Source organism: Carlito syrichta, unplaced genomic scaffold (genome assembly GCF_000164805.1).
Source record: "Carlito syrichta isolate Samal-C Ts95f unplaced genomic scaffold, Tarsius_syrichta-2.0.1 Scaffold307180, whole genome shotgun sequence".
NCBI lineage: Eukaryota > Metazoa > Chordata > Mammalia > Primates > Tarsiidae > Carlito > Carlito syrichta.
The window spans coordinates 323,289-347,899 of NW_007251276.1; the positions used below are offsets into that span (position 1 = coordinate 323,289).

A 24,611-nucleotide genomic window follows, 5' to 3' on the forward strand; every position below is an offset into this window, starting at 1 on the left:
AGGCAATCCACTCACCTCAGCCTCCCAAAGGCACGGGATTACAGGCTGAGCCACCGAGCCCGGCTTGCTTATTTCTTTTTAAATAGACTTTTTTAGAGCAGTTTTAGATTTACAGCAGAAATTGAGCAAAAAGCACAGAGAGTGCTTTTATACTACCTGCCCACACACAGGTGTCATCTCCTGCACTGTCAATGTTCTGCATCTGAGTAGTTTGTTACAGTTGATAACCTGCAAGGACATGTCATTATCACCCCAAACTTGTAGTTAACATTAAGGTTTATTCTTGGTGTGTTGTGTGTTCCGTGAATGTTGACAAATATATAACAGCATATCCACCATTATAGTATCATATAGAATAGTTCCAGTGCCCTAAAAATCCTCTGTGCTCCACTTATTCACTGCCCCTTCCCCTCAAGCCCTGGCAACCACTTTTTCTTTTTTTTTTTTTAAACCTTTCCCAGAATATCATAATTGGACTTATACCATATGTAACCTTTTAAGATTGGCTTCTTTTATGTAATTTAACTTTTCTCCTTGTCTTTTCATGGCCTGATATCTCACTTCTTTTTGGCTCTGAATGATATTACATTGTCTGGATGCACCAGTTTATTTATCCATTCAGCTACCAAAGGACATCTTGATTGCACCCAAGTTTTGGCAATAATGACTAAAGCTTCTATAAACATTCGTGTGCTGGTTTGCTACAGACATACATTTTCAACTTCTTAGGCCAAATACCAGGAAATGTAATTGCTAAATCATATGGTAAGGGTTTGTTTAGTTTCGCAAGAAACCATCAAACTATTCCAAAGTGGCTATACTATTTTGCATTCCCACCCGCAATGAATGGGACCTGTTGCTCCACCTTCTTGCTAGCTATTGGTGTTGTGTTTTGAATTCTGAACATTGTCATGGGTGTGTAGGATCCTCATTGCTTCAGGTAGCATCTTCCTAATGACATACGAAGGTGGGCATCTTTTCATATGCTTATTTTCTATCTGTATCTCTTCTTTGGTCAGGTATCTGTTCAGGTCTTTTGCCCATTTTTTAACCAGGTAGTTTATTTTCTTCCTGTTGAATTTTGATGGTTCTTTGTGTATTTTGAATAGCAGTCCCTTTTCAGATATGCCTTTTGCAAATATTTTCACATAGTCTCTGGCTTGTTTTCTCATTCTCTCTTAATGCACTGTGCATTTTTATATCAGAATGTCAGAGTTAAGCTGACCTTATAAAATAAATTGAGACGTATTTCTTTCTTTTCTTCTTTTGGGGAAAATTTATGTTTGATTAGAATTTTGGTGAAACTTGCTGGTGAATACATCTAGACCTTTTGCTTTGTGGGGATAATTTAAAATTTTTTTTAGTAAGACAGCTAAGCTTTTCTGTTTTTTCTTGTGTCAGTTTTAGTACATTATATGTTTCGTGGAGGTTTTCTGTTCTTAATTTTGAAGCTTGCTGCTATAAAAATGTTTATAAAATCCACTTGTTATTTATTATGTCTATTTAGTCTGTGTTTCCACGTTTATTTCTACTGCTGATTATTTGTGTTTATCTTTTTGTCAGTCTCATTAGGAATCATTTTAATTATTATTTAGAAGAAACAATTTTTAGTGTTTTTGGTCATCTCCAGTGTATGTTTTACACATCATGAATTTCTACTCCCTGTTATTTCTTGACTTCTATTTTCCTTGGGTTTAATTTCCTGTTTGTTTTTTTTTAAATTATTGAGGTAGATACTTAACTCATCAATTTGTATAGAAGCATTTCTTCTTATATGTATAGCTTGAGGGGCTTATAAATTTCCTTGTAAGTTGAATTTAACTGTACCCCGCAAGTTTTGATATTTTGTTATTTTGCTTCAGTTCAAGATATTTTATAATTTCATTTGAGATTTGACCTCTGACCTGTAGTTTATTTATAATTACACCTTTGTCTTTTCAGACATGGGAATTTTCTGGATGTTTTTATGTTATTGTTTTTAGCTGAATTATTGTATTCTGAGACTTGTCTACATTATTGTATTTGTTAGAAATTTGCTTTCTGGAATATAGTTTTTAAATTTGTATCCTACTAGAAGGTTCAAAAAATAATGTAGGCCTTTTGTGTTTTCTTAAATTCAATATGATGCTATTGACCCCATATTCAGAACATTTACTTTCTGTTTGTTTGTTTTCTAGTAGTAGGTATATTGGATATACTCTGATGTTTCGATAACTTGCTGTCTGGTTAAGAAGTGGGATTTAATGTAAGTGTTCAAGATACTGGAAGTTGTTTCAAGGTATTTTGTTGCAGTTTAGCAGTATATTTGATAGTGGGTACTGTAGTTATGACTTGTAACAGAACAGTAATTTTGAATTATTTATCTTATTTTTGAGAGAACCCCCTGCCATTTTTTGACTTCTACTTTGAAGTAATTATAGACTCAACTTTGTTTAAAAGCAGTTTTTTCTCTTTCTGACATATTTTCAATATATGGTGAATGAAATTATTTCTTTATTATTATTTTTTGAGTCTGGGTCCTTGTCACCCATGCTAGAGTGAAGTGCATTCAAGAATGATGGCCCTCTTAGAACTGTGAGAATAGGAAGGAAGAGATTTTGCAGGGTTAGTAACTTAGTTTTTTTTGTTGCATCTTTCAGCTTCCTGGACTCAAGTGATTCTTCTGCCTTTGCCCCCCGAACAACTGGGACTACAGGCATGCATCCCCAGGCCCGGCTAATTTTTTAATTTTTTACTGTTGCCTAGGTTGTTCTTGAACTCCTGGGCTCAAGCAATTCTCTCACCTCGATCTCCCAAAATGCTGGAATTGCAGGCATGAGCCATCTGAAGTTCTTTTTAAATAATATTTATTTTATTACCTGACAGGTTTTTGTTTTATTTTACATGAGAAACTTTTCTGGTAACAATTTTGGGACTTTTTGGGATAGATATTTGCTAATGTTTGTGTTTGGGAAATTGAAAGAAAGACGAACATTAGCCTTGCCTGTCTACTTTTGCTAAAGCTGTAATAGATTTTTTTTTTCCAGCAGTGCCTCTTTATTGCTACTTTTCTTTGGTAGTCACACTGTAGAAGCATTTAGTTACAGGCAAGTGTCTTAGAGGTTGCTAGCTTTTGTATAAAAGTTATGATAATGTTCACCTAACTTAAGGGCAAAACAATTACCTGGTACTCAATGAGTCATGGTTTCTACTTAGAATCTACATATAAATGTGCCTGTCAGTGCTGAATTAATGCCTAACTCTGCGGATTTAAAATGTGTGATTGCTGTATTGTACATAGACACCCTGTGGTGATGAAATGGTACCTATTACTTGATAATAATTCTGTATACAGTTTCGCAAAATAATTTTTTGAAAGGTAAAAACATTTAAAGAAATGTTTCACTTAAAAGTAGGAATTCGTGTTCTCAAAGTATTAATTACCTTATGCATATAAGGCCTTTAAGTTATGGTACCTATTAAAACCCACTCAAATGAAGGCAGTGATATAATATATGGTAGGGAATAATAAATAAGATAGAGGTATATGAATTATCAAGAACAATATTTTATCAGTGCATGATGTAGGCTGATAAAAATGAAGAAGGGAAGTATAATTTTAAGAAGTAAAAGAAAACAGTATTTTAAAAGTGAAATAAATATACATGCACTATCTAATTGATATGTTTAGGAGATTTCTTGTTTGGGAAAAGGTAATTATTAGATGGACAAGTTGGAGGGAGGGGGTATACCAACTGTGTATTGGCAAGCTTCCTGAAATGCATATGCATAGTAATTAGCGGCTTATTGATTCTAAAATGCCAACCAGCCTTTATTCTCTTCCTTTTCTAGCATCTATTTGTATGAACAGTGATTATTCTTACTTCTAAAGGGGGGGGGGCGGTAATCAAGCTTTCTGTGAACATTTGTTATATAGGAAATAAATTACCACTACTATGTATAACATTCAATTTGTGATACTGGCAATGATTTGAGAGAGATTTGGTTAGATTAACTTATCAAATAATGGCTAAGAAATTCTCCATTTCGCTGTTAAGATTTGGGGACATTTTCTATGCTTTTTACTTGAATCCAGTAAACAAATGTCTTTAGTTATACTTGTAACCTTTAACAATATGTTACAATGCATTACTGTAAGTCATCACTTACATTCCAAATATCAGAAGCTGTTGGCTTAGTTGATTTAATTCAAGATACATTCATCAGCTATTAGTATTCTTTTAGTGACCTTTAGTACTTTGGCAGCTCTTTCAGAATGCAGGGAATGTGTGTGTGTTCCCAGGAGACTGGATATCTGCCTAATTTTCTAGAATCTAAGTTGCTTTGAAAGTATGCTTTCGTGTTCTTACTAGACCATGTCAATGGATAGTAATCATACAACCACCTCACAACTGTCTCTTCATGACAATTTTAAGACACCATTGAGTATCAAAGACATACTAATTTCAGAGAAGTTAAATTACGAATAAACGTATATCCTGAAGTTGTCGGAGTAGGGTTTTGAAGTCACCACCAATTTAAAAGAAATGATTATGATAATCTTGCATTCTAATATTCTAATCCTTTGATGAAAACCAGTGTGGCATGCTGAGAATTTTTCATTTGATTGTTTGTGCTTGCAGGATTTTTTTTTATTTTTTAAACTTGGTTACCATTCAGTGTTCCACTCTCAGATTCACGCTATAGAATTTACAGCTAGTTGAGGTAAGTGGATTGCCTGAGCCCACAGGTTTGAGACCCACCCCGGCAACTTGGCAAGACTTTGTCTGTACAATAAATAAAAAATTAGCCGGATGTGGTAGTGCGCACCTGTAGTTCCAGCTACTTGGAAAGCTGAGACGGAAGGATCGCCAGAGCCCAGCAGGTTGAGGCTGCGGTTGCCAGTAGTATGGTACTGCACTCCAGTCTGGGTGACAGAGTGAGACTCCAAGTCAATAAAAAAAAAAAGAATGTGCAGCTATCCTAAAGATCATTAGAATTCTGTTACTTCCCTTAAAAGGCCGTTAACTTTGACTAGCTAGACTCTGAGAAGTGTCTTGACCTAGTGGCTTTGGGTGAGGAATATAGGCATTTTTTTCCTTTATGTACAGTCATGTTAAGACTGGAGTTGTATCCATTTATTCACCATGTCCATTGTGAAAATATTTATGGAAACAGATGAGCTATGTCTGCATTTAACTTGATGAAACACAAGAATATTTAATTCTGTCCTTGAGACACCCGGCACCATTGCCAGTTCTTCTCTGCGCATCCCACAAGCACGCTTCGCATGATTGTATTTCTTCCCTCTCAGTGTTTCTATGCATTCAAGAATGATGGCCCTCTTAGAACTGTGAGAATAGAAAGGAAAGGATGTTGCAGGGGTGGTAACCGTTAGTTTTTTATGTTGCATCCTTTATTTGGTTTAATTGTTATTTCTATGTTTATTGTTTTTATGAGAAATAAGTACATCTTTTAAAAATATGACTCCATATTGCTTTCAAAGTAAAGTGTATGGCATTTTGAAATCCCACATAATCCATTCTAAACTTCCTTTGGGTTTTCATCTCCAACTAAATTATCCCTTAACTCCAGCCTTACTCGTCTGCTCTTTGCCTCAAATCCTCCGTATTCTCAGGACTTTGTTTAGATTTCTCCCTCCATTAGTGTTACAGAGTGAGTACTCAACTCACCTTAAGGCTAAGCCTGAATCCCATCTATTCTAACTTTCCAGATACCTCCATAGTAACTACTTATTTCATTACTTTCCAATGTTGAATATCTCTGTTACATCTCTTATCAGAAGTTACCCTTTTTAAGATTATTTGTTTTGGGTTTTTTGGTAGATTTTGGTACTGAATTATTTGGTTTATCTCCTGTGATGTATAATATAAGCATGCAATGACTGTTTTTTCTAACTGAATCCTTATCAATTTTTAGATATATGCATTGCTAATTTGAATTATTTTAGAGACACTATGTAGTACAGTTGACCCTTGAACACACAGGGGTTAAGGGCACCATGAACCCGCATAGTTGAAAATTCCTATATAACTTTTGACTCCCCAAAAACTTCAATACCAATAGCCTACTGTTGACTGGAGGCCTACTGATAACATAAATAGTCGATTAACACATATTTTGTATGTTATATGCATTATGTACTGTATTCTTAAAGGAAACTGGGAAAAAAGCAGATATTATTAAGAAAATCATAAGGAAGAGAAAATGTACTTCATTTTTATTAAGTGAAGTGAATTATCATAAAGGTCTTCATCCTCGTCTTCACGTTGAACAGGCTGAGGAGGCGGAAGAGGAGGGGTTGGTCTTGCTTCTCAGGGATGGCAGAGATGGAAAGAGGTGGCAGAGATGGCAGGAGAGGCAGGCACACTTGGCGTATAAGTTTTATTGAAAAATGTTGCATACAAGTAGACCCATGCAGTTCAAATCAGTGTTGTTCAAGGGTCATCTATAATTTTGTTACAATTGCTCTTATGTTAGAGTGTTCTGTATTAAACTTGTCATCTCAACATTTTACTCATTAGTTTTATTATTATTAATTTCTTTTTTAGATGGGTTCTTATATTGTCTAGGCTGGTGTGCGTGGCTCTTCATGGCACACTGCATCATGGCAGGCACCATCGTGGCACACTGCATCTTCCAGCTCCTGGCCTTAAGCCATCCTCCCACCTCAGTCCCCAGAGTAATTGGGACTATGGGCATGCCACTGTACCTGGCTCCAATTATTTTCTGAGACATAAAATTATTCCTTTGCTGGTTATTATCTTGTAATGTAAAAGACAAGAATAATTATATAGATATTCGTTTTTACAATATCTGTTATATTTTACAATATAACAAATATTATATATCTATAAATTATATCTATTATAAAAATTTGATAATTATGCAATTTTCTATTTAAGGAGGAGTACTTTATAAATAATGCTTTTTTTTTTTTTTCTTTGCAGGCTACTTCCCCAGAATGTTGGCCTTCTCTATGTTGGAGGTTATGAAAGACCCTTTGCACAAATCAAGGTATGATTGTTCATTCTTAGTGTCTTTTTTTTGGATGTTTACTTGTCCAGAACACACCAAAAACTTGCTAATAATCAATGTATCAAAAGTATTCTGAATGTGAAATAATTTCATTACTTTTTGTATATATTTCTGCTGAAGAAATCATTCAGCTTTTCAAAGGAATTGATTGCTTTATTATTCTTGTATATGGTAGGGTTGACTTTGACCAAATCAATTTCATGATTAATTTAGAAGAGTACGTTTAGAGCTATGCTGATTGCTCTTTCAGATCATCCCTTTTAGCCATTGGAAACAATTTAACAGCTTTATTGAAATATAATTGGCATTCAGTAAACTGTCTAATTTGATACATTTTGACACGCTTAAACTTGTGAAACCATCGCCGCAAATAAGATAATATTCATATCCATCAATTCCAAAAGTTTCCTTGTGCCCCTTTGAAATTTCCTCCTCCTGTGCTTTCTTTTTTCCTTCGAGTCCCCAGGGAGCCACTAATGTGATTTGTGTCATTATAGATGAATTTGCGTTTTCTAGAACTTTGTACAAATGAAATCATACAGTATATATTCTTTGTCTTCTTTGCCTTCTTTCACTCAGCATATTTTAAGATTCATCCATGTTGTCTCACTTATCACTAGTTTATTCTTTTTCATAGCTGAATAGTATTCTATGACATGGCTCTAGCACGGTTTTTCATTCTCTCATTTGCTAATGGACATTTGGGTTTTTTCTAGTTTGGGGCTATTATAAATAAAACTGCTGTGAACAAAGACAAGCTTTGTACAGTTATGCACTTTTCTTTCTCTTAGGTAAATAGCTAAGAGGGGAATGGCTGACTCAGTAATAGTTATGTGTTTAACTTTTTAAGAAACTACCAAAATCTTTTTCAAAGTGGTTGTTACATGTTACATTCTCACAGCAGGTGTAAGGGAGCTAGTTCCTCAGTATCCTCATCAGTATTTGCTGTGGTCATTGTGTTTCTTTCTTTCTTTTTTTTTTTTTTTTTTGAGTTGGGAGTCTCACTCTGTCACCCAGACTGGAGTGCAGTGCAGTGACCGCTCCCGGCCACCGCAGCCTCGACCTGCTGGGCTCCGGCAATCCTTCCGCCTCAGCCTTCCGAGTAGCCAGAATTACAGGTGCGCGCTACCATGCCCGGCTAATTTTTTAATTTTATTTTAGAGATGAGGTCTCGCCTGCCCAGGCGGGTCTCGAACCCGCGGGCTCAGACAATCCACTCACCTCAGCCTCCCAAAGGCGCTGGATTACAGGCTGAGCCACCGAGCCCGGTTAACCATGATCACAGGTATATAGAGATATTTCCTTGTGATTCTAATTTACATATCTGTGATGACTGTCTTGTCATGCATTTATTTGCCTTCTGAATCTCTTCTCCAGCAATGGATGTGTTCAAATCTTGCAGTTTTTAAATCGGGCTTTTTGTTTTCTTATTGAGTTTTGACCATTTTAAAATATCTTCTGGGTATAAGTCCTTTAATCCAATATGTGATTTGCAGATGTTTTCTCCCAGCTATAGTTTGTTCGTTCTCTTAACAGTGTCCTCAAAGAGCAGAAGCTCTTAACATTGATGAAGCTCAGTTTATTAGTTTTTCTTTGGTGTTGAATCTAAGAAATATTTGCCTAACCCTAAGTCACAAGGATTTTTCTCTTTTGTGTTCTTCTAGAAGTTATAGTTGTAGGTTTTATGTTTGGGTTTATTATGCACTTGAGTCAGTTTTTTATAAAGTTTCAAGGTATGGATTGATGTTCCTTTTTTTGTTGTTGTTTAAACACCATGTATGGGGGGACCCCAACAAACCTATCCTCCCTAGTCACCCAGTCTCACTCTGACCTACCTTTTTTGGTTTCCCCTGATGAAAAAAAGTCCTCAGAAGGAAATGTTTTGCCTATGTGGAAGAAGTGAGACAAAAATGGCAGAAGCACTAAAAGGCATTAAAATTGACAAATTCAAAAACTGTTTTGGGCAGTGGGAAAAGTGTCTCGACAGGTGTCTTGCATCAAACAGAGAATACTTAGAAGGTGACTGAAGCTTAAACATGTAAGAATAAAGACACAACTTTTTATAAATTAATTTTGCATTTTCTTGGTCCTCCTTCATATATATCCAGTTGTTCCAAAACTATTTTTGAAAAGAATATTTTCAAAAGAAAAGAACAAGATTCTTTTTTTAAAAGTGGTTGATTACATATGTGTGAATCTATTTCTGAACTCTTCTGTTTCATTGGCCTGTGTGTCTGTCTTTCCACTAGTACCACACAATATTGATTATTCTTGCTTTTAATAAATTATGAAGTCAAGTAATACATAATCCTCCAACTTGGTTACTTTTCTAAGTTGTTTTGACTAATCTAAGTTCTTTCTGTTACCACATGAATTTTTATAATTATCTTGTCTGTTTCTATAAAAATGTATGTTGGGATTTTGGATGGGATTGTGTTGAATCTATAGATCACTTTGCAGAGAATTGAAATCTTAATATTGAATATTCCAATTCATGAAGGCCACATCTCTCTCCATTTATTTTGATCTTTATTTCTCTCAGCATTATTTTATTAGTAGTATATTTGTCTTGTACATTTTTCAAACAAATTTATCTGTAAATATCTTGTAGTTTGATGCCATTATAAAACATATTTGTAATTTAGTTTCTGATTTAGTGGTAGTATTTAAAAAGCTGATTTTTTTTCATGTGTTGGCATTAAATCCTGCAGTTGTATTATACTCAGTTGTTAGTTCTAGTAGCCTTTTTGTAGATCTCATAGGATTTTCTACATAAATGATTATGTCATCTGCTAACAAAGACAGTTTTTCTTTCTGATCTGAATGCCTTTTATTGCTTTTTCTTTATTGGCTGAGACCTACAGTACAGAGTTGAGTAAAAATGGTGGGAACAGACATCCTTGTTTCTAATCTTATTGGGGAAGCATGTATTTAATCTTTTATAAAAAAATTATTTTTATAGTAATATTAGTTGAGGCTTGGTTAATTGGTTCCAACTATGCTTTCTTGTAAGAAATGAAAGAATATTATTAACATTCAAGGCAGTTAATAAAACAGGAAGGTTTGAGATAACCGTTTCTTTGTTTTTATAACTACCTATTAATGTTTTCTGAGAAGGCTGTAAAATTTGTTTTGCTGTTGTTGTTTATTCTTCTAGCTTTTCTTCACATTTGCTTTTTGGCTCTATGAGTTACTCTTCTTTTCATCTGAGAGCTGTCACTTTAACAGCTCTTTCTGCCTGCATACATGATGTGTTTCTATGCTTTGAAAAGCAAAGCTTTTTCAGAATAGACTGAGACTGAGCAGGACATGCAAGATAATTTAACATTGAGCAAGTTCTTTAAGTAATGACAAGCATTCAGGTACGTGTTCTCCCCCTCTTCTTTTGAATCAGGGTCTCAGCTGGGCTCGGTGGGCTCAGCCTGTAATCCCGCGCTTTGGGGAGACTGAGGCAAGTAGATTGCCTGAGCCTGCGGGTTCGAGACCCGCCTGGGCAATTTGGTGAGACCTCACCTCCACAATAAATAAAAAATTAGCCAGGCGTGGTAGCGCGCGCCTGTAGTTCCAGCTACTCGGAAGGCTGAGGCGGAAGGATGGCCGGAGCCCAGCAGGTCGAGGCTGCGGTGGCTGGGAGCGGCCACTGCACTCCAGTCTGGAGGACAGAGTGAGACTCCAACTCAAAAAATAATAATAATAATAAATAAATGAATCAGGGTCTCCTTCTGCTTCAGCCACCCAAGTAGCTGAGACTACAGGCACACACTACCACACCTAGCTAATTTTTTTATTTTTATTTTTGTAGAGAAGAGGTCTTGCTCTGTTGTCTAGGCTGGTCTTGAACTTCTGGGCTCAGGCAGTCCTCTCTCCTCAGCCTCCAAAAATGCTGTGATTACAGCCGTGAGCCACTGCACCCGACCTTCCTTCCATTTTTGATATGGAATGTGATTGGAGTCGGCAAGATTCTCGTCATAAACCTTCCTCACTAACCCATCCACTGGATTCAACAATATAGCCAGGAATCTTAATAGGTTTTAGCAGGAACATTTCTGACAATTTTTTTTCTGTCCAGTGGTTTGGAAAATCCTGTTTCTTCTTATTAGAACTGAAACAACTAAAAAGTGAGAGGCTTATCTGATATGTGTAGGTAAGGTGCAAATTTTTTTATATATAGATGTGAGTTACTTGGTGTTTCAAAAGCATGCATGAGGGGTAATTGCTCTCTCACTTACCGGATTCATTAACATAGCATTTTCTTTATCTGGGCATTTCCTAACTAGCTCCCTGACAGAGGTCAATCTTTTGTCAATCCTTTATGCCTGGATAATCAACTCTGGAGGAACAAAGGTTCATTATTTTAGGTTGTCTTTTTCCTTTGATGTTGTTATGGGAAAGGTTTCTCTTATTCACTGTGAAAGAATTTCTTATCCTTATTGATTGTTGAAATTCTTTCATAATTCCTAGGGCTCTACCTAATTAGATCCTTACCCAATTAGAATACAAGTTAATTGGAGAGCAGTTTAAAAAAAATCATTGTTTAAATGCTTGAGATTAGGTTAGAAATTTAAGTTTTGTTTGCTACCTTGGCTTGTGTCTGATTCTTGTGAATATGAAACACCAGTATTTGTTATATTCATTTTTCTCCTATTAAACTAATTGTAACTATAATATGTATTATCATAAATCTGAGATATAATCTTTAAAAATGGAGACTGCTTTGCTTTTCTTAACATATTATTTATTAGTTGTTGGTTTTTAAAAATAAATCAGGATATGAAATTCTTCACTTGATTTTTGAGGAAAAGGAATTTTTCATTAACATCACAGGATTTAAGTTTCTCAATATGGGTTGGCTTGGTGTTAGAGACTCTGTTTACTAAAGAGTCGTTTTACAAATGCATTTTTTAAAACAACTTTATTGCTGGGCTCGGTGGCTCAGCCTGTAATCCTAGCACTTTGGGAGGCCGGGGCGAGTGGATTGCCTGAGCCTGCAGGTTCAAGCCTGGGCAACTTGGTGAGATCTCGTCTCTGCAAGAAATCAAAAATCAGCCGGGTGTGGTAGTGCGCGCCTGTAGCTCCGGCAATTTAGAATCCTGAGGCGGAAGGATCTCTGGAGCCCAGCAGTTTGAGGCCGCGGTGGCCAGGAGCGTGCCACTGCTCTCCAGTCTGGGCCACAGAGTGAGACTCCAACTTAAAAAAAAAGAAGCAACTTCATTTTATAAAGGTCAGAAAAAGAGAAACACAGGAATAATGACAGGCATTTGGACAGATGTTAAATGAGTTCAGAACTTGTTATAGCGTGCCAATAGATATCCATATTCTGTATATAATATGCTACCTTACAACCATTCTTACAAGTAAATACACACATTCTCTTCCATTATTTACCCGTCTTTTAGTCTTAGTTTTCTACCCAAGGCCTAAATAAAGACATACATATGTATAAACAAGGGACTTCAGCATATTTTTAGACTGGCGCATCTTCATGCTAGTTTCAAGTTTCATTGTTACTAGAAGTTATTCTAACTTACTTTTTTATCTCTCACCCTCTGAGTCCGCCATAGGAAAGTCTTGTATGTACCTTGTATGTACCTCTCATGTAGAACTTTCATCCGAGTCAGTGATGCTACTCTCACTCAGATCATTGACCTGTCCTGGATTCTATGAAAGTTTTTCATCCTCTCCTTAGAAAAATGTATGTACATGCATGCATACACACACACACACACATCTTTCTGCTTATCATTTCAGAAGTTTCACGAACCCCACTGAAGTACATTCAAGAACCCCAAATTAAGAACCCTAAAAAGCAAATAAAATATTTCTCCAAGTTTTTTTAACCAAAAATATAATTGAATGCATACAAATTTAAGTTTTCAGGGAAAATTTGTCATTTGAAAACTTGATTTTAATATCCTAAAATATAATAAACTAAATAAAACACCGATTTTATAATGAGTTGTAATATAGATAAGAAAGGAATTGTCTTGCATATCCACAACTATTGTTTTATCTCTAAATGAAGCAGATTTCACTTTCATCCAAGACTACGCTTTCTTTTTGTCTCATTCAAAATTTATTTATTTTGGGCTTGAGCATACAAGTGCGTATTTGACACAGGACATGTGTAGTGCTGGAGACAGGGCTTCACTGTACCCATTATGTGACTTCTGGGTCCTCCCTTTCCTTTCCCTTCCCCGCTTTTTAGTGTCCGATACCGTAACTTTTTTTTTTACTTTATTAAGTTTCTAGGTATACTGGGCTGTTTGGAACTTAGGGTTTTATTAAGTAAGAGATATAGTTCATTATACTTTTATATGCAGTCTTTGAAATTAAAAAGGGACATTTTGAATGAAATATGGTGTTGGTTTATTTCTATTTATATGCTTTCAAGCTGTCAGAAGTTTTTCAGAAGTCCTTTATATGAGGTTTGGCAGCTGGGTAGCTCTATGTCTTTGCATAACACCTTTATCTTAATAATATGTGTGTGTGTATTCTAATATTCACATTTTATTTTTGTACATATGTTTCAGTTTAAGTAATAGTTTGCATTTTATACCAATTATTTTGGCTTTTTCTAGAGTTTTTCACGTCTGGTAAAAATCTTGATGCTAATTCTCATAGGTTTCTCATCCTGGAGGCTTCACTTAGCATCCAGAATCCATAAAACCAAGAAGAATTGAAGCCTGTCAGCATCACTTTTAATCAACCCAAAACGCTGTTGTGGAAAGACTCAAGGCCAAGGGCTGTCCTTCCCCACAGGACTTGATCTCAGTTGCCTTTTCCAGTTCTGACAGCCCACGAAGTGTGAGTGGCTGTAAGGCTGAGTCAGACCCAAGTTTCCACTTTGACACTGCAGAAAGGCTTTTTTAAAGCCTTCTATATTTTGAATATGAATTCTTTACAGCAACCTTACGTGCAGAGTAAGGACTGTGACCATTATTCAGGATTATTTTTTCCGAGGCAGCTATTTTACAGCCAGTACAGCTATGTTATTCCCTGCCTCAGAGCATAGTTCTGTCCCTGCTGAGTGACTGGGTGCCATTAGTCACAGTCAGATACTCTGAGCCATCTGAGCTTGAATTTCTAACAATCTCTTTACAGCCAAGGAAATATAAGACTGTTGTTTGTATTCATATGTATATGGAATAGATGCAAATAAATATTCACCTCTTCTTCATTTCTGAAGTCATAATTGAAACTATATCAACCATCTACTCAGACTTTATATTTTTAAAAAGAGTAGAGCCCGGGCGCAGTGGCTCAAGCCAGTAATCCCAGAACTGTGGAGGACAATGTGAGAGGAATGCCAAGTCCTGGGGTTCAAGACCAACCTGGGCAACTTGGGGAGACCTCGTCTCTACAATAAATAAAAAAATTAGCCAGGCATGGTAGCACACGCCTATAGTTCGGCTACTTGGAAGGCTGAGGCAGAAGAATCACCAGAGCCCAGCAGGTCGATGCTGGGGTGCCATGAGCGTGCCACTGCACTCCACCCTGGGCGAAGAGCGAGACTTTTGACTCAAAAAGAAAAAAAAAAGAGCAGAATATTTTTCCTTTAAGGTATTTTGAGTTCAGACTGTTTACTATTTGTTATTTTAAAATATTTTTTGATGACAATGCAAAAATTCAGACAAATATGCTTGAAGAAGTTTATTCTGAGCCACCTATGAGAGACCAGGCCCAAGACACAGCATTTGGAGTATCTGTTCAGGGTGGTTGAATTGCAGTTGGTTATATACATTTTAGGGAGGCAGACGTTATACAAATTATAAATCAATACATATGAGATTCTCATTAGTTCAACCTGGGAAAGAAAGACATTTCCAAGCAAGGGCTTGCAGGTTTTAGGTGGATTTAAGGATATTTTTAAACTGGCAATTTGTAATTCCTATCTAAGGAATTCTGGGAATTGGTAGAGGACAAGGTGCCCGGAGTGCGGGAGTTCACAAGAGACAGCTCTGTGGCTTCACAAACTATAATGATTTTGTATGGGCATGATGGTTCACGCCTGTAATCCTACCACTTTGGGATGCTGAGGCGAGAGGATTGCCTGAGCAACATGGTGAAACCTTCTTTGCACAATTAAAAAAAAAGAAAAGAAAGGGAGGGAGGAAAGGAGTGAGGGAGAGAGGGAGAATTAATTAGCTGGGCATTGTACACACCTGTAGTCCCAGCTACTTGGAAGGCTGAGGCCGAAGGATTGCCTGAGCCCAGTGAGATTCTGCAGTGGCTGTGATTGTGCCACTGCACTCCAGTCTGGGTGACAGAGTGAGACTCCAACGCACAAATAAATTAAATAAATAAATAAGACTTCGATTTCCTTCTTTATCTATTGTGTGAGGTTGGAAAACAAACTTTAGTATAACAGGCATGACTCCTGAGCCTCTTCATTAGGAATTTGGTTTAGAGAAAAAAGGCCATAGTTTAGTCCTTATTGAGATGATTGACAAGTTAATTTTAATGTTTAGGGTAAATTAAATTTAAAGGTAAGGTATTTGTTTTGGCTCTATCATTATTATTATTAATTTTTTTTCTTTTTTGAGTTGGAGTCTCACTCCATCGCCCAGGCTGGAGTGCAGTGGCACACTCAAGGCCACCCCAGCATTGACTGGCTATTCTTTCTCCTCAGCCTTCCAAGCTACCACACCTGACTACTTTTTTTTTTATTTATTGTAGAGACTAATGCTTGCCAAGGTGCCCCCAGGTGGGCTCGAACCCGGGGGCTCAGGCAATCCACTTGCCTCAGCCTTCCAAAGTACTAGGATTATAGGCTGAGCCACTGAGCCCAGTCGGACCTTTCTATTGTGAAAAGACTGAAATATACTAGGAAAACTGATGGTACTGATTTAGTTTGCTTGCTGACTGATGATCTTTTAGAAACTATTGGCTTATTAGATCAACAGTATTTTTACTAAAAGAAACAATTTCACATTCATGTTTTAAATATCTAAAATATCCGAAGATTTACATCAGATAAATTTGCAATCCCTAGAACCAAATGTTCTGCTTTAGTGGCTTTTAAACTTTTGGCCATAACTTGCAGGAATGTAAGAAATGTATCTCAATCAGGATCCGGTATGTGTACCTGTTCATATATTTGTACACACAAACACAAAGTGTGCACTGAAGATTCAAAACAGGTGTGATGTCATTCTGTTTTATTTCTTTTTCTGTTGATTTAGTTTTTAAATGCTGGTCTCAACCCACTGTATTAATTGCTGTGTTGAAGAATGCGTCATGACTCACGGTTGGCAAGCACTGCTTCAGGCTAGGACTTGTCGGGCTGGTGCCGCCATGTACTCTGGCAGGAGAATGCCATATTTTGTGATTCAGATGATAGTGAGAAGGGCACCTGTCCCTGAATGGATAGTAACCCTCAGAGGAGCATTGGAGGGAAGAAACAGATGCGATGTCGCAGTTGCTGGGAAAAGGGAGGAGGAAAGCACAGGAAGAAATGAATGAGAAATGAGTGAAGACGCTTTACAGATACCGCTCTGCAGAAGCTAAGGCTGTTTTCTGTTTCAGAAAGTACTGTTCTCAAGAACAGAAGCATCCTGGCACAGTGGCTCATGCCTTTGTAATGCCAACACTTTGAGAGGCCAAGGCAAGAAGATCACTTGAGCTCAAGAGTTGGGGACTAGCATGGGCAATATAGTGAGACCTCGTCTCTCCACAAAAAAGTAAAAAATTATCTGGGCATTGTGGCGCGTACCTGTAGTCCCAGCTACTCAGGAGGCTAAGACGAGTGGATCACTTGAGCCTAGGAGTTTGAGGCTGTAGTGAGCCATGATTGTGCCACTGCACTCCAGTCTGGGTGACAGAGTGAGATGCCGACTCAAAAAATATATTTATTACAGAAGGGAGCCCTGCATACCTATTCTGTCTTCCAAGTGATTTCATGTTTTTGAAGATAGAGAAAAAAGTAAGATATTTTCCAGACAAAAAAATTAGAAACTGAACTGGGTGAAAACTTAAGAGAAAACAATGGAATCAGATCTAGATGTATATGACCTTTTCATTGAGTAATAGCTAAATTTTCTGTAGTACTGGTAATGATGAGGCAGGTTTCCAGGGTTTCTTGTTGCAGTATTAAGGGATAATGTGGTTATCCCTTTGCTGTAGATGGATTCAGAAAGTTTTTTAACACATTAAAAAGCTTAAAAAAATAATAACTCTTTCATGCTCATGGATAGGAAAAATCAACATTGTTAAAATGTCCATCCTACCAAAGACGAGGTGCAGATTCAACGCAATACCCATTATATTACCAACATCATTCTTCTCAGACCTGGAAATGACAGTACAGAAGTTCATATGGAAACACAAACGACTACAAATAGCCAAAACAGTCTTTAGCAAAAGAAACAAAGCAGGAGGGATCATACTTCCAGACTTCAAACTTTACTGTAAGGCTATAGTAATCAAAACAGCCTGGTATTGGTACAAGAACAGGCATATAGACCAATGGAACAGGATAGACATTCCGGAAACAAAGCCTCACTTTCTCAACCAACTCATCTTTGACAAAGCCTCCAACAACAACTACTGGGGAGAGGAGAACCTATTCAGTAAATGGTGCTGGGAAAACTGGTGATCACATGCAGAAGATTGAAACAGGACTCCTACCTATCGCTGTACACAAAAAGTAACTCAAAATGGATCAAAGTCCTAAATGTAAAACCTCAAACTATAAGAATCTTAGAAAACACAAGAGACACCCTTGCGGAAATTGGAACTGGCAACCAGTTCTGGATCAGAACCCTATGTGCCCATACCGTAAGAAGTAAGATAGACAAGTGGGACCTCATCAAACTAACGAGCTTCTGCAAAGCTAACCATCAAGAGAGCAAGGAGACAGCCCACAGAATGGGAAAAGACATTTGTCAACTATATATCTGACAGAGGCCTAACATTAGGATCTATGAGGAACTCAAACTCACCGAAAGGAAAAAACAAACAGCCCCATTAAAAAGTGGACAAAAGACATGAATAGACATTTCTCAAAAGAAGATATATGGGCAGCCAACAGACACATGAAAAACGGCTCAACCTGACTCATCATCAGAGAAAGGCAAATGAAAACATTGGGATACTACCTAACTCCAGTAAGAATGGCCATCATTAATAAAACAAACAATAACAGATGCTGGCGAGGATGCAGAGAAAAAGGAAAGCTTCTACACTGCTGGTGGGAATGCAAATTTGTGCAACCTCTTTGGAAGACAGTGTGGCAATTTCTGAAAGAACCAGAGATTGGCCTTCCATATGACCCAGCCATTCCTCTATTGGGAATATACCCAGAGGAATTCATATCATTCTACAAAAAAGATATCTGCACACGTATATTTGTTGCAGCTCTATTCACAATAGCAAAAACTTGGAATCAACCATGTTCATGTTGCCCATCGAAGCCGGACTGGATTAAAGAAATGTGGTACATATACACAGTGGAATATTATGCAGCTGTAAAGAAGGACAAACATATGAACTTTGCAGCAACTTGAATGGATTTAGAGTTGATCATACTCAGTGATCTGTCACAGAAACAAAGAACAGAGTACCATATGTTCTCACTCATAACCTGACCTTGAGCAATTATCTTAATACTATTAGAAGAAAAGGATTGGCAGTTGAGGGAAACTGCTAGGGGAGTGAGGGGCATACCTCATCAACAAGTGTGCCTGCATAATCAACGTTTGTATACCTAACCCTGCATTGTACTCCTTATCTTTAAAATTAAAAAAAAATTAAAAATTAAAAAAAATAACTTTTCTGGAAGCTAAAAGTCTCCCTACTTCCATGCAGTTAAGTTACTGGCAACTTCTTACCCTGCACAATTGCTAACAGTGGTTCAGGGTACTGCTGGACTTTCACGTGAGCCCATACTGTAATGTTCTGGATGTTTAACATTATGATTACTGACAAGTCATGCAGTAATTGCAGCCCAAGGTTCTAAAAAGTGCTCTCTAATGGTAGTTATCCTGTCCAGGAGCTTTTGGTAGCATTATTGCCAAAACAGAGTAACACTTGCATCCTGTAGTCACATGTTTCAGTCTCAGTATTCTTATTTTCATGTCCTTAGATAACTTATCAGAAGACTATTTATAAGCTCCAGGAGGACTGGGCTGTGTCTTGTTCACTTTCATATCATTTAGCCCAGTTCCTGGCAAATAAAAGTACTAATAAATATTTATTAACATTATTATTGAAGAATGTCTAGAAAGCCAAGTGTGTTGTTGTTGTTGTTGTTTTTAACCATTAAGTATTTACCATAAAGTTTATCAAACTATGTAAAAGTTCTGGTTTTAATTACATTCATATTTACTGCCTTAAAACTTTACTTTCTAATGTCTATTACATTTTGAGTTAGGATACCTTTGTGGCAATATAAAATAATTTTATTTTCTAATTTAAGATTGTGGTTGTAAATTATTATTAACATCAGTGGCCTTATTTGAAATGTAGATTTTGTGAATACATTATTCTGAGAACATTTTAAATATAGCTCTCAAATTGTCTTTTAATTAAGAAATTTAGCATTTTTCTTAGCTGCAAATTCTAGTGACTTTCCATCTTTTTTTTTTTTTTTTTTGGAATTGGAGTCTCATTCTGTCGCCCAGACTGGAGTGCAGCGACCGCTCCCGGCCACCGCAGCCTCGACCTGCTGGGCTCCGGCGATCCTTCCGCCTCAGCCTTCCAAGTAGCTGGAATTACAGGCGGGTGCTACCACACCCGGCTAGTTTTTTGATTTATTGTAGAGATGAGGGCTCACCAAGTTGCCAGGCGGGTCTCGAACTCCGGACTCAGTCAATTCACTCACCTCAGCCTCCCAAGGCACGGGATTACAGGCCGAGCCACTGAGCCTGACTGACTTTCCATCTATTTTGAGCTAGACACTTTGTAGAAAAATATTGGAAATTGTTCTGTCATACTTCTAGTATCTTTTTAAATACTGTATTAGCATATCAAGGTGAATTATTGTTAAACACGTCTTGGACACGTCTTGGAGCAAAATAGAACAAACAAGTCCCTTTTGTATCGTTGAAAAGTTTAAAAAGAAAAGAAAGTAAATAGTATCATGTAACACTTTACCTACCTGGGTATTTACAATGCACTGGACCATGGATTTTGACAAAAGGAAATAGCATGGTGTTTCTTATCCTGTTTTTTCTTACCAGTATTTCAGTTGTAAAAAGAAGTGGCTCTCTCATTTGAATTTCAAAGGCATTGAAAACCATGTAAATATAAGAGATTTTATCAAAATGGCTATTGCTGAAGTCAGGTGTCTGACAATGCCACAGTTTCTGTTCTAGATTTACATTAGATGTCTAGAAGTTATACTTTTACTTCTGTTCTCACTTGTAAGGAAGGAGAAAAATCATTCCTCCAGTAAATACTCATCTGTTATAAAAGAATGTTCTCTTGTCCTCTTGCCTAATAATGTCTCCAAAACAAAGCAACCCCCACCCCCACCTCAAATGCAAACACAATAATAGAGACCCATTCCGAGTAGTCCGTGGCCATGATTCATGCAGTTAGGAAAGCTGCAGACCTGGGCTGCTTTCTGTTGACTCTCTGGCAGGTGCATCTTGAAGGGCCGCAGTGTGCAGGGCACGGCCCATGTCCTGATACCCCCCTCACCCCCACGCCTCCTAACCCATGCGCCTGATACCCCCTCACCTCTCCCCTAAGAGCAGGAGCAGACTCGGATCTGGAGAGCACAGATCCATAAACGTCGCCAAATGTGTGATAGGACATATTCAGGTTGGTGCTGGAGTACCTTCAGAAGTTTGAGACTGCTGCAGGAAGTAACGTCTTGTCATAAATGTTTCAACTCCTTTTCTAAAACAGGAATAAGAGATACAGCCAAGTAAATCTAACAGTTTCTTACAATAGTTTTTTTCTAAACTGTGAGCTAACTTTTTGTTCTCCCTATATCCTAAAATTTCATTATCTGTACAATTAATTGCCTATAAGTAATAATGACAAGTTTACCATTCAGGAAATTTACAAACTATGCTAAATGCAGCTAAGTATAAGATTTGGAGAAGCATAAATTTGTTTAACATCGTAATTAACATTGTTAGTATTGAGGTACCATTTGGATATTTAGTTTTACTAAACTATATTAAATATTTAACTGTATATTTAAATTCTTTCTACAGTGTCACCAGGTCAGAGCATTTTCAGTTCTCAGGAAATAGCTTCACAAGTGATCATTCATCTGCTAAAATAATATGTTGTTTCTGATTAAAATGCCTTTAGGGGACAGGCACAGTGGCTTAATGTCTATAATCCCAGCACTTTGGGAGGCCAAGGTGAGAGGATTTCCGGAACTCACGGGTTTAAGACCAGCCTGGGCAACTTGGTGAGACCTAATCTCTACAATAAATCAAAAAATGTAGCCAAGCATGGTGGTGCATGCCTGTAGTTCCATCTACTTGGAAGACTGAGGCAGAAGGACCACCTGAGCCCAGCAGGTCGAGGATGTGGTGGCCATGAGGATGTGGTGGCCATGAGCATGTCATTACACTCCAGCCTGGGCGACAGAGTGAGACTCCAACTCAAAAAATAAAAAAAAAAAATAAAATAAAATAAAATAAAATGATTTTAGGTAGGTTTGCTTTGACTCAGTTAATAATAGTAAAAAATTATAAGTTATTTAACTTTTCTGTTAAGATTTGAGAACTGTCAATATTAACAGTGAACACACATATTATATACCATATATATGTGTGAATGCATGTATTATCTATGTGTATATGTGTGTGTATGTATATATACACACATACATATAGATGTGTGTGTATGTATATATACGTATACACACACACACACATATATAGATGTATGTATATATATACTACTTTTAAAAAATCTATCCATAAACTGTGTGGACAGACATAAAATGACATTTTAGGTTGTTTGGCCATCCAGAATTTCTTCTCAATATATTGTAGCATTTTAGAAACACGTTTGACTTTTTAAGTGTTAGCCAGTAAAAACAAATACCTAGTGGAAAATGTGTTTAAAATACAAATTTTGGAAGGGGCAAAGAATGCTGAAACATTGAGAAACTAGTAGTATAAAATAATTATTTAAATTTGATGTATAATGATTTTTATATTATATTATAAACTTACAATCATATTGATACTTTCAGAAATCTCATTTTTTTGTTTGTCAGTATTTGCTAACTTTCTAACATGAAAAAAAGATGATTTGTTTAAAACCAAAAGCATGAACAATAATATTTTTAACTTTAGAGTTAACACTATTGTCATATTTAAAAAATTGTCAACCTTTTTGAGAAATATGTGCCAGGCACTGTTCTAATTAATTCTTAAACAACTTGTAAAGTGTAGGATTTACAGACCAGAAAGATGATAGTACAGTTACATTATGTTGCCTCGTATGCAGTGCTATTTTTGTGTATACTATTTTGAGATATTGTATTGTACTTGTATTGCATTTGTCATGTATAGTATGTTACAGTCTTGAAGCCCTTCTGAGTTTTGGTTGTCCTGTAGGCCAGAATTATCCCTGTAATTTATATAATAGGGTCCTCTGACTAGGCTAAGTGACTTGACTACAGGAATGTAGTTTTACTATAAAGATCAAAAGAGAGAATCACCGTGCTTTGTTTACATAAAGAGACACAGGAGTATAAAGAGAACTCAAAGTTATAATCTCACCTCTGCTACTTAGTTATTGTTGAGTGTTTACATTCTTATGCTGGGAGTACTGTGAATCTCTTAGATATTAAAGAGCTTCTAATAACTTCTGATTTAGTTATGAAGTATTTTCTTTAATCAGATCATCTCATTTGCAAGCTTATTGTGTCATATATTTCTCCCAGCTAGTCATTTTTTAGAAAGGCCAACCCTACCTGTTGTTTTCAGTATTAAATACATTTTTATTTTTACCTTAATTAGTTCTTAATAGTCAAAAGATTTATATGAAAGTATTATATACCTATTAATTTGAAACAACCTCTAGAAGTCTATTTGTTTAAGAACTAGCTAGTAGGAAATCAGTTATGTAAACAAATCACCCGTGCATTTTGAGTGCTCTGATTGGCTCAGAAAGAGGAAGTTAGTATCTCATTTGCAGTACTTTTTTTTTTCCAAGTAGGTGTGTCAGTTATGCTAGATTCAGTGAAAACATTTTCTCTTTATCTAGCCCAAATTGAGTATGCCTAGTGAGCATAGCTGGAATTAAAACATAATGTTTTTCAAGATCAGTGTATCTTGGAGGCATTTTGATGACTCAGGGCTGATTTTAGCAGCAAAAAGAATTACAGCAGAATTGCAGGGAGAAGGAACAGATTTTTTTTAAGTTTCGGGATGAGTAGGTTGGTTGCGCAGCACAAGGGTAATTGGATGATGTAAAAGACAGTGACTGTGAGAATAATCAAGAAAACGTTCCCAGGGTGGTTATGGGTTCGCAAAAGAAGGAATGAAATGAGGTAACACACACGTGATAAGAAGAAGTCTGCAGTGGAAGGGAGCCAGGCCAGGAAGAGGTGGGAATGGTATTGGTGAGGGAAGTTACTGCTCGTGATGAATTGTCTCATGCTGTTGTATCCAGGTTCCCAGACACTGCAGGGAGTCATTCTTCACCATAGTAAGTGACATCTGAAATAAAGTCTGTTGATTTTCAAATGTCCTTGCTGCTTTGAATGATTTAATAAATCATGGAAAAGTATAATTTGAGAAAAAAGTCAAGACGATTCCATTCCTTTGAATTCTACATATTCTTGGTAAAATGCCCTTACTAGTTGTACTTTTCTCCTTAGTCCAGCTGTCAGCCAGGACGGTTCGCATCCACCCATTCTCTGTACTCTAGGGGAGGGCCCCCATCACTTTCCTCCTCAAAACCTTCCATTCCTTGATAGTCTCTGTCTTGGAGATCTTGACACTCTCTGGCACGAATTCACTTTTATGGAGAACTTTTTGTAAGCTTATGCTCTATTAATTTGCTTTTGTCCACTTTTACATTTGAATCAGCAGTGGCTCTCTGTTGCCCACTGTAGCAAACGTAAAGTCCCTCCATCAAACCTCTCCTCCTGTTGCACCCCTATTTTCCCCAACTCCCTCCCACTTACTTATCACTAATAAATGACATGGCTTTACAGTTCCCTATTCCTGTGACTATGTGTACTATTTTCTTGTCCTTTATGTTTCAAAATTTGCCCACTAGTCACAAATAAGCATCAGTTAAGTATACAGTACATTCCCACTTAACCTCAACAGTTGGTTCTTAGAAACTGTGACTGTAGGTGAAGTGACATAAAACAAAACCAATTTTTTCCTGGTTAACATTACAATGAAATGACATTATTCAAGGACCTGTGGATAGCATCAAGTGAGGGCTTACCTTATGTGTACAAGTCACTTTGGTGGAAACTGGGCATACAAAGATTAATAAGATTTTTGTTCTTGTCGTTTAGAGTTGTGGGTACATTTAAGGATTTCCTCTGTAAGTAAATTGCGTGAGATTTGGACTTCTAGCGAGCTCTCTCCCAATTAATACAGTATTTACCTGACCCCCAACTTGCTTATAGCCTGATT

At 36.9% G+C, this 24,611-nt stretch overlaps 1 protein-coding gene across 3 annotated transcripts in view; it reads left to right on the plus strand.

The window, feature by feature from the left end:
* RNGTT (RNA guanylyltransferase and 5'-phosphatase) overlaps positions 1–24,611 on the plus strand; it is a 297,963-nt gene that overhangs the window by 237,592 nt on the left and 35,760 nt on the right. For all 3 annotated transcript variants that reach the window (XM_008064037.1, XM_008064038.1, XM_008064039.1), the window contains one exon: positions 6,951–7,017. In XM_008064037.1, coding sequence (XP_008062228.1) covers positions 6,951–7,017 — 67 coding nt within the window. The remainder of the gene's footprint in view (positions 1–6,950; positions 7,018–24,611) is intronic.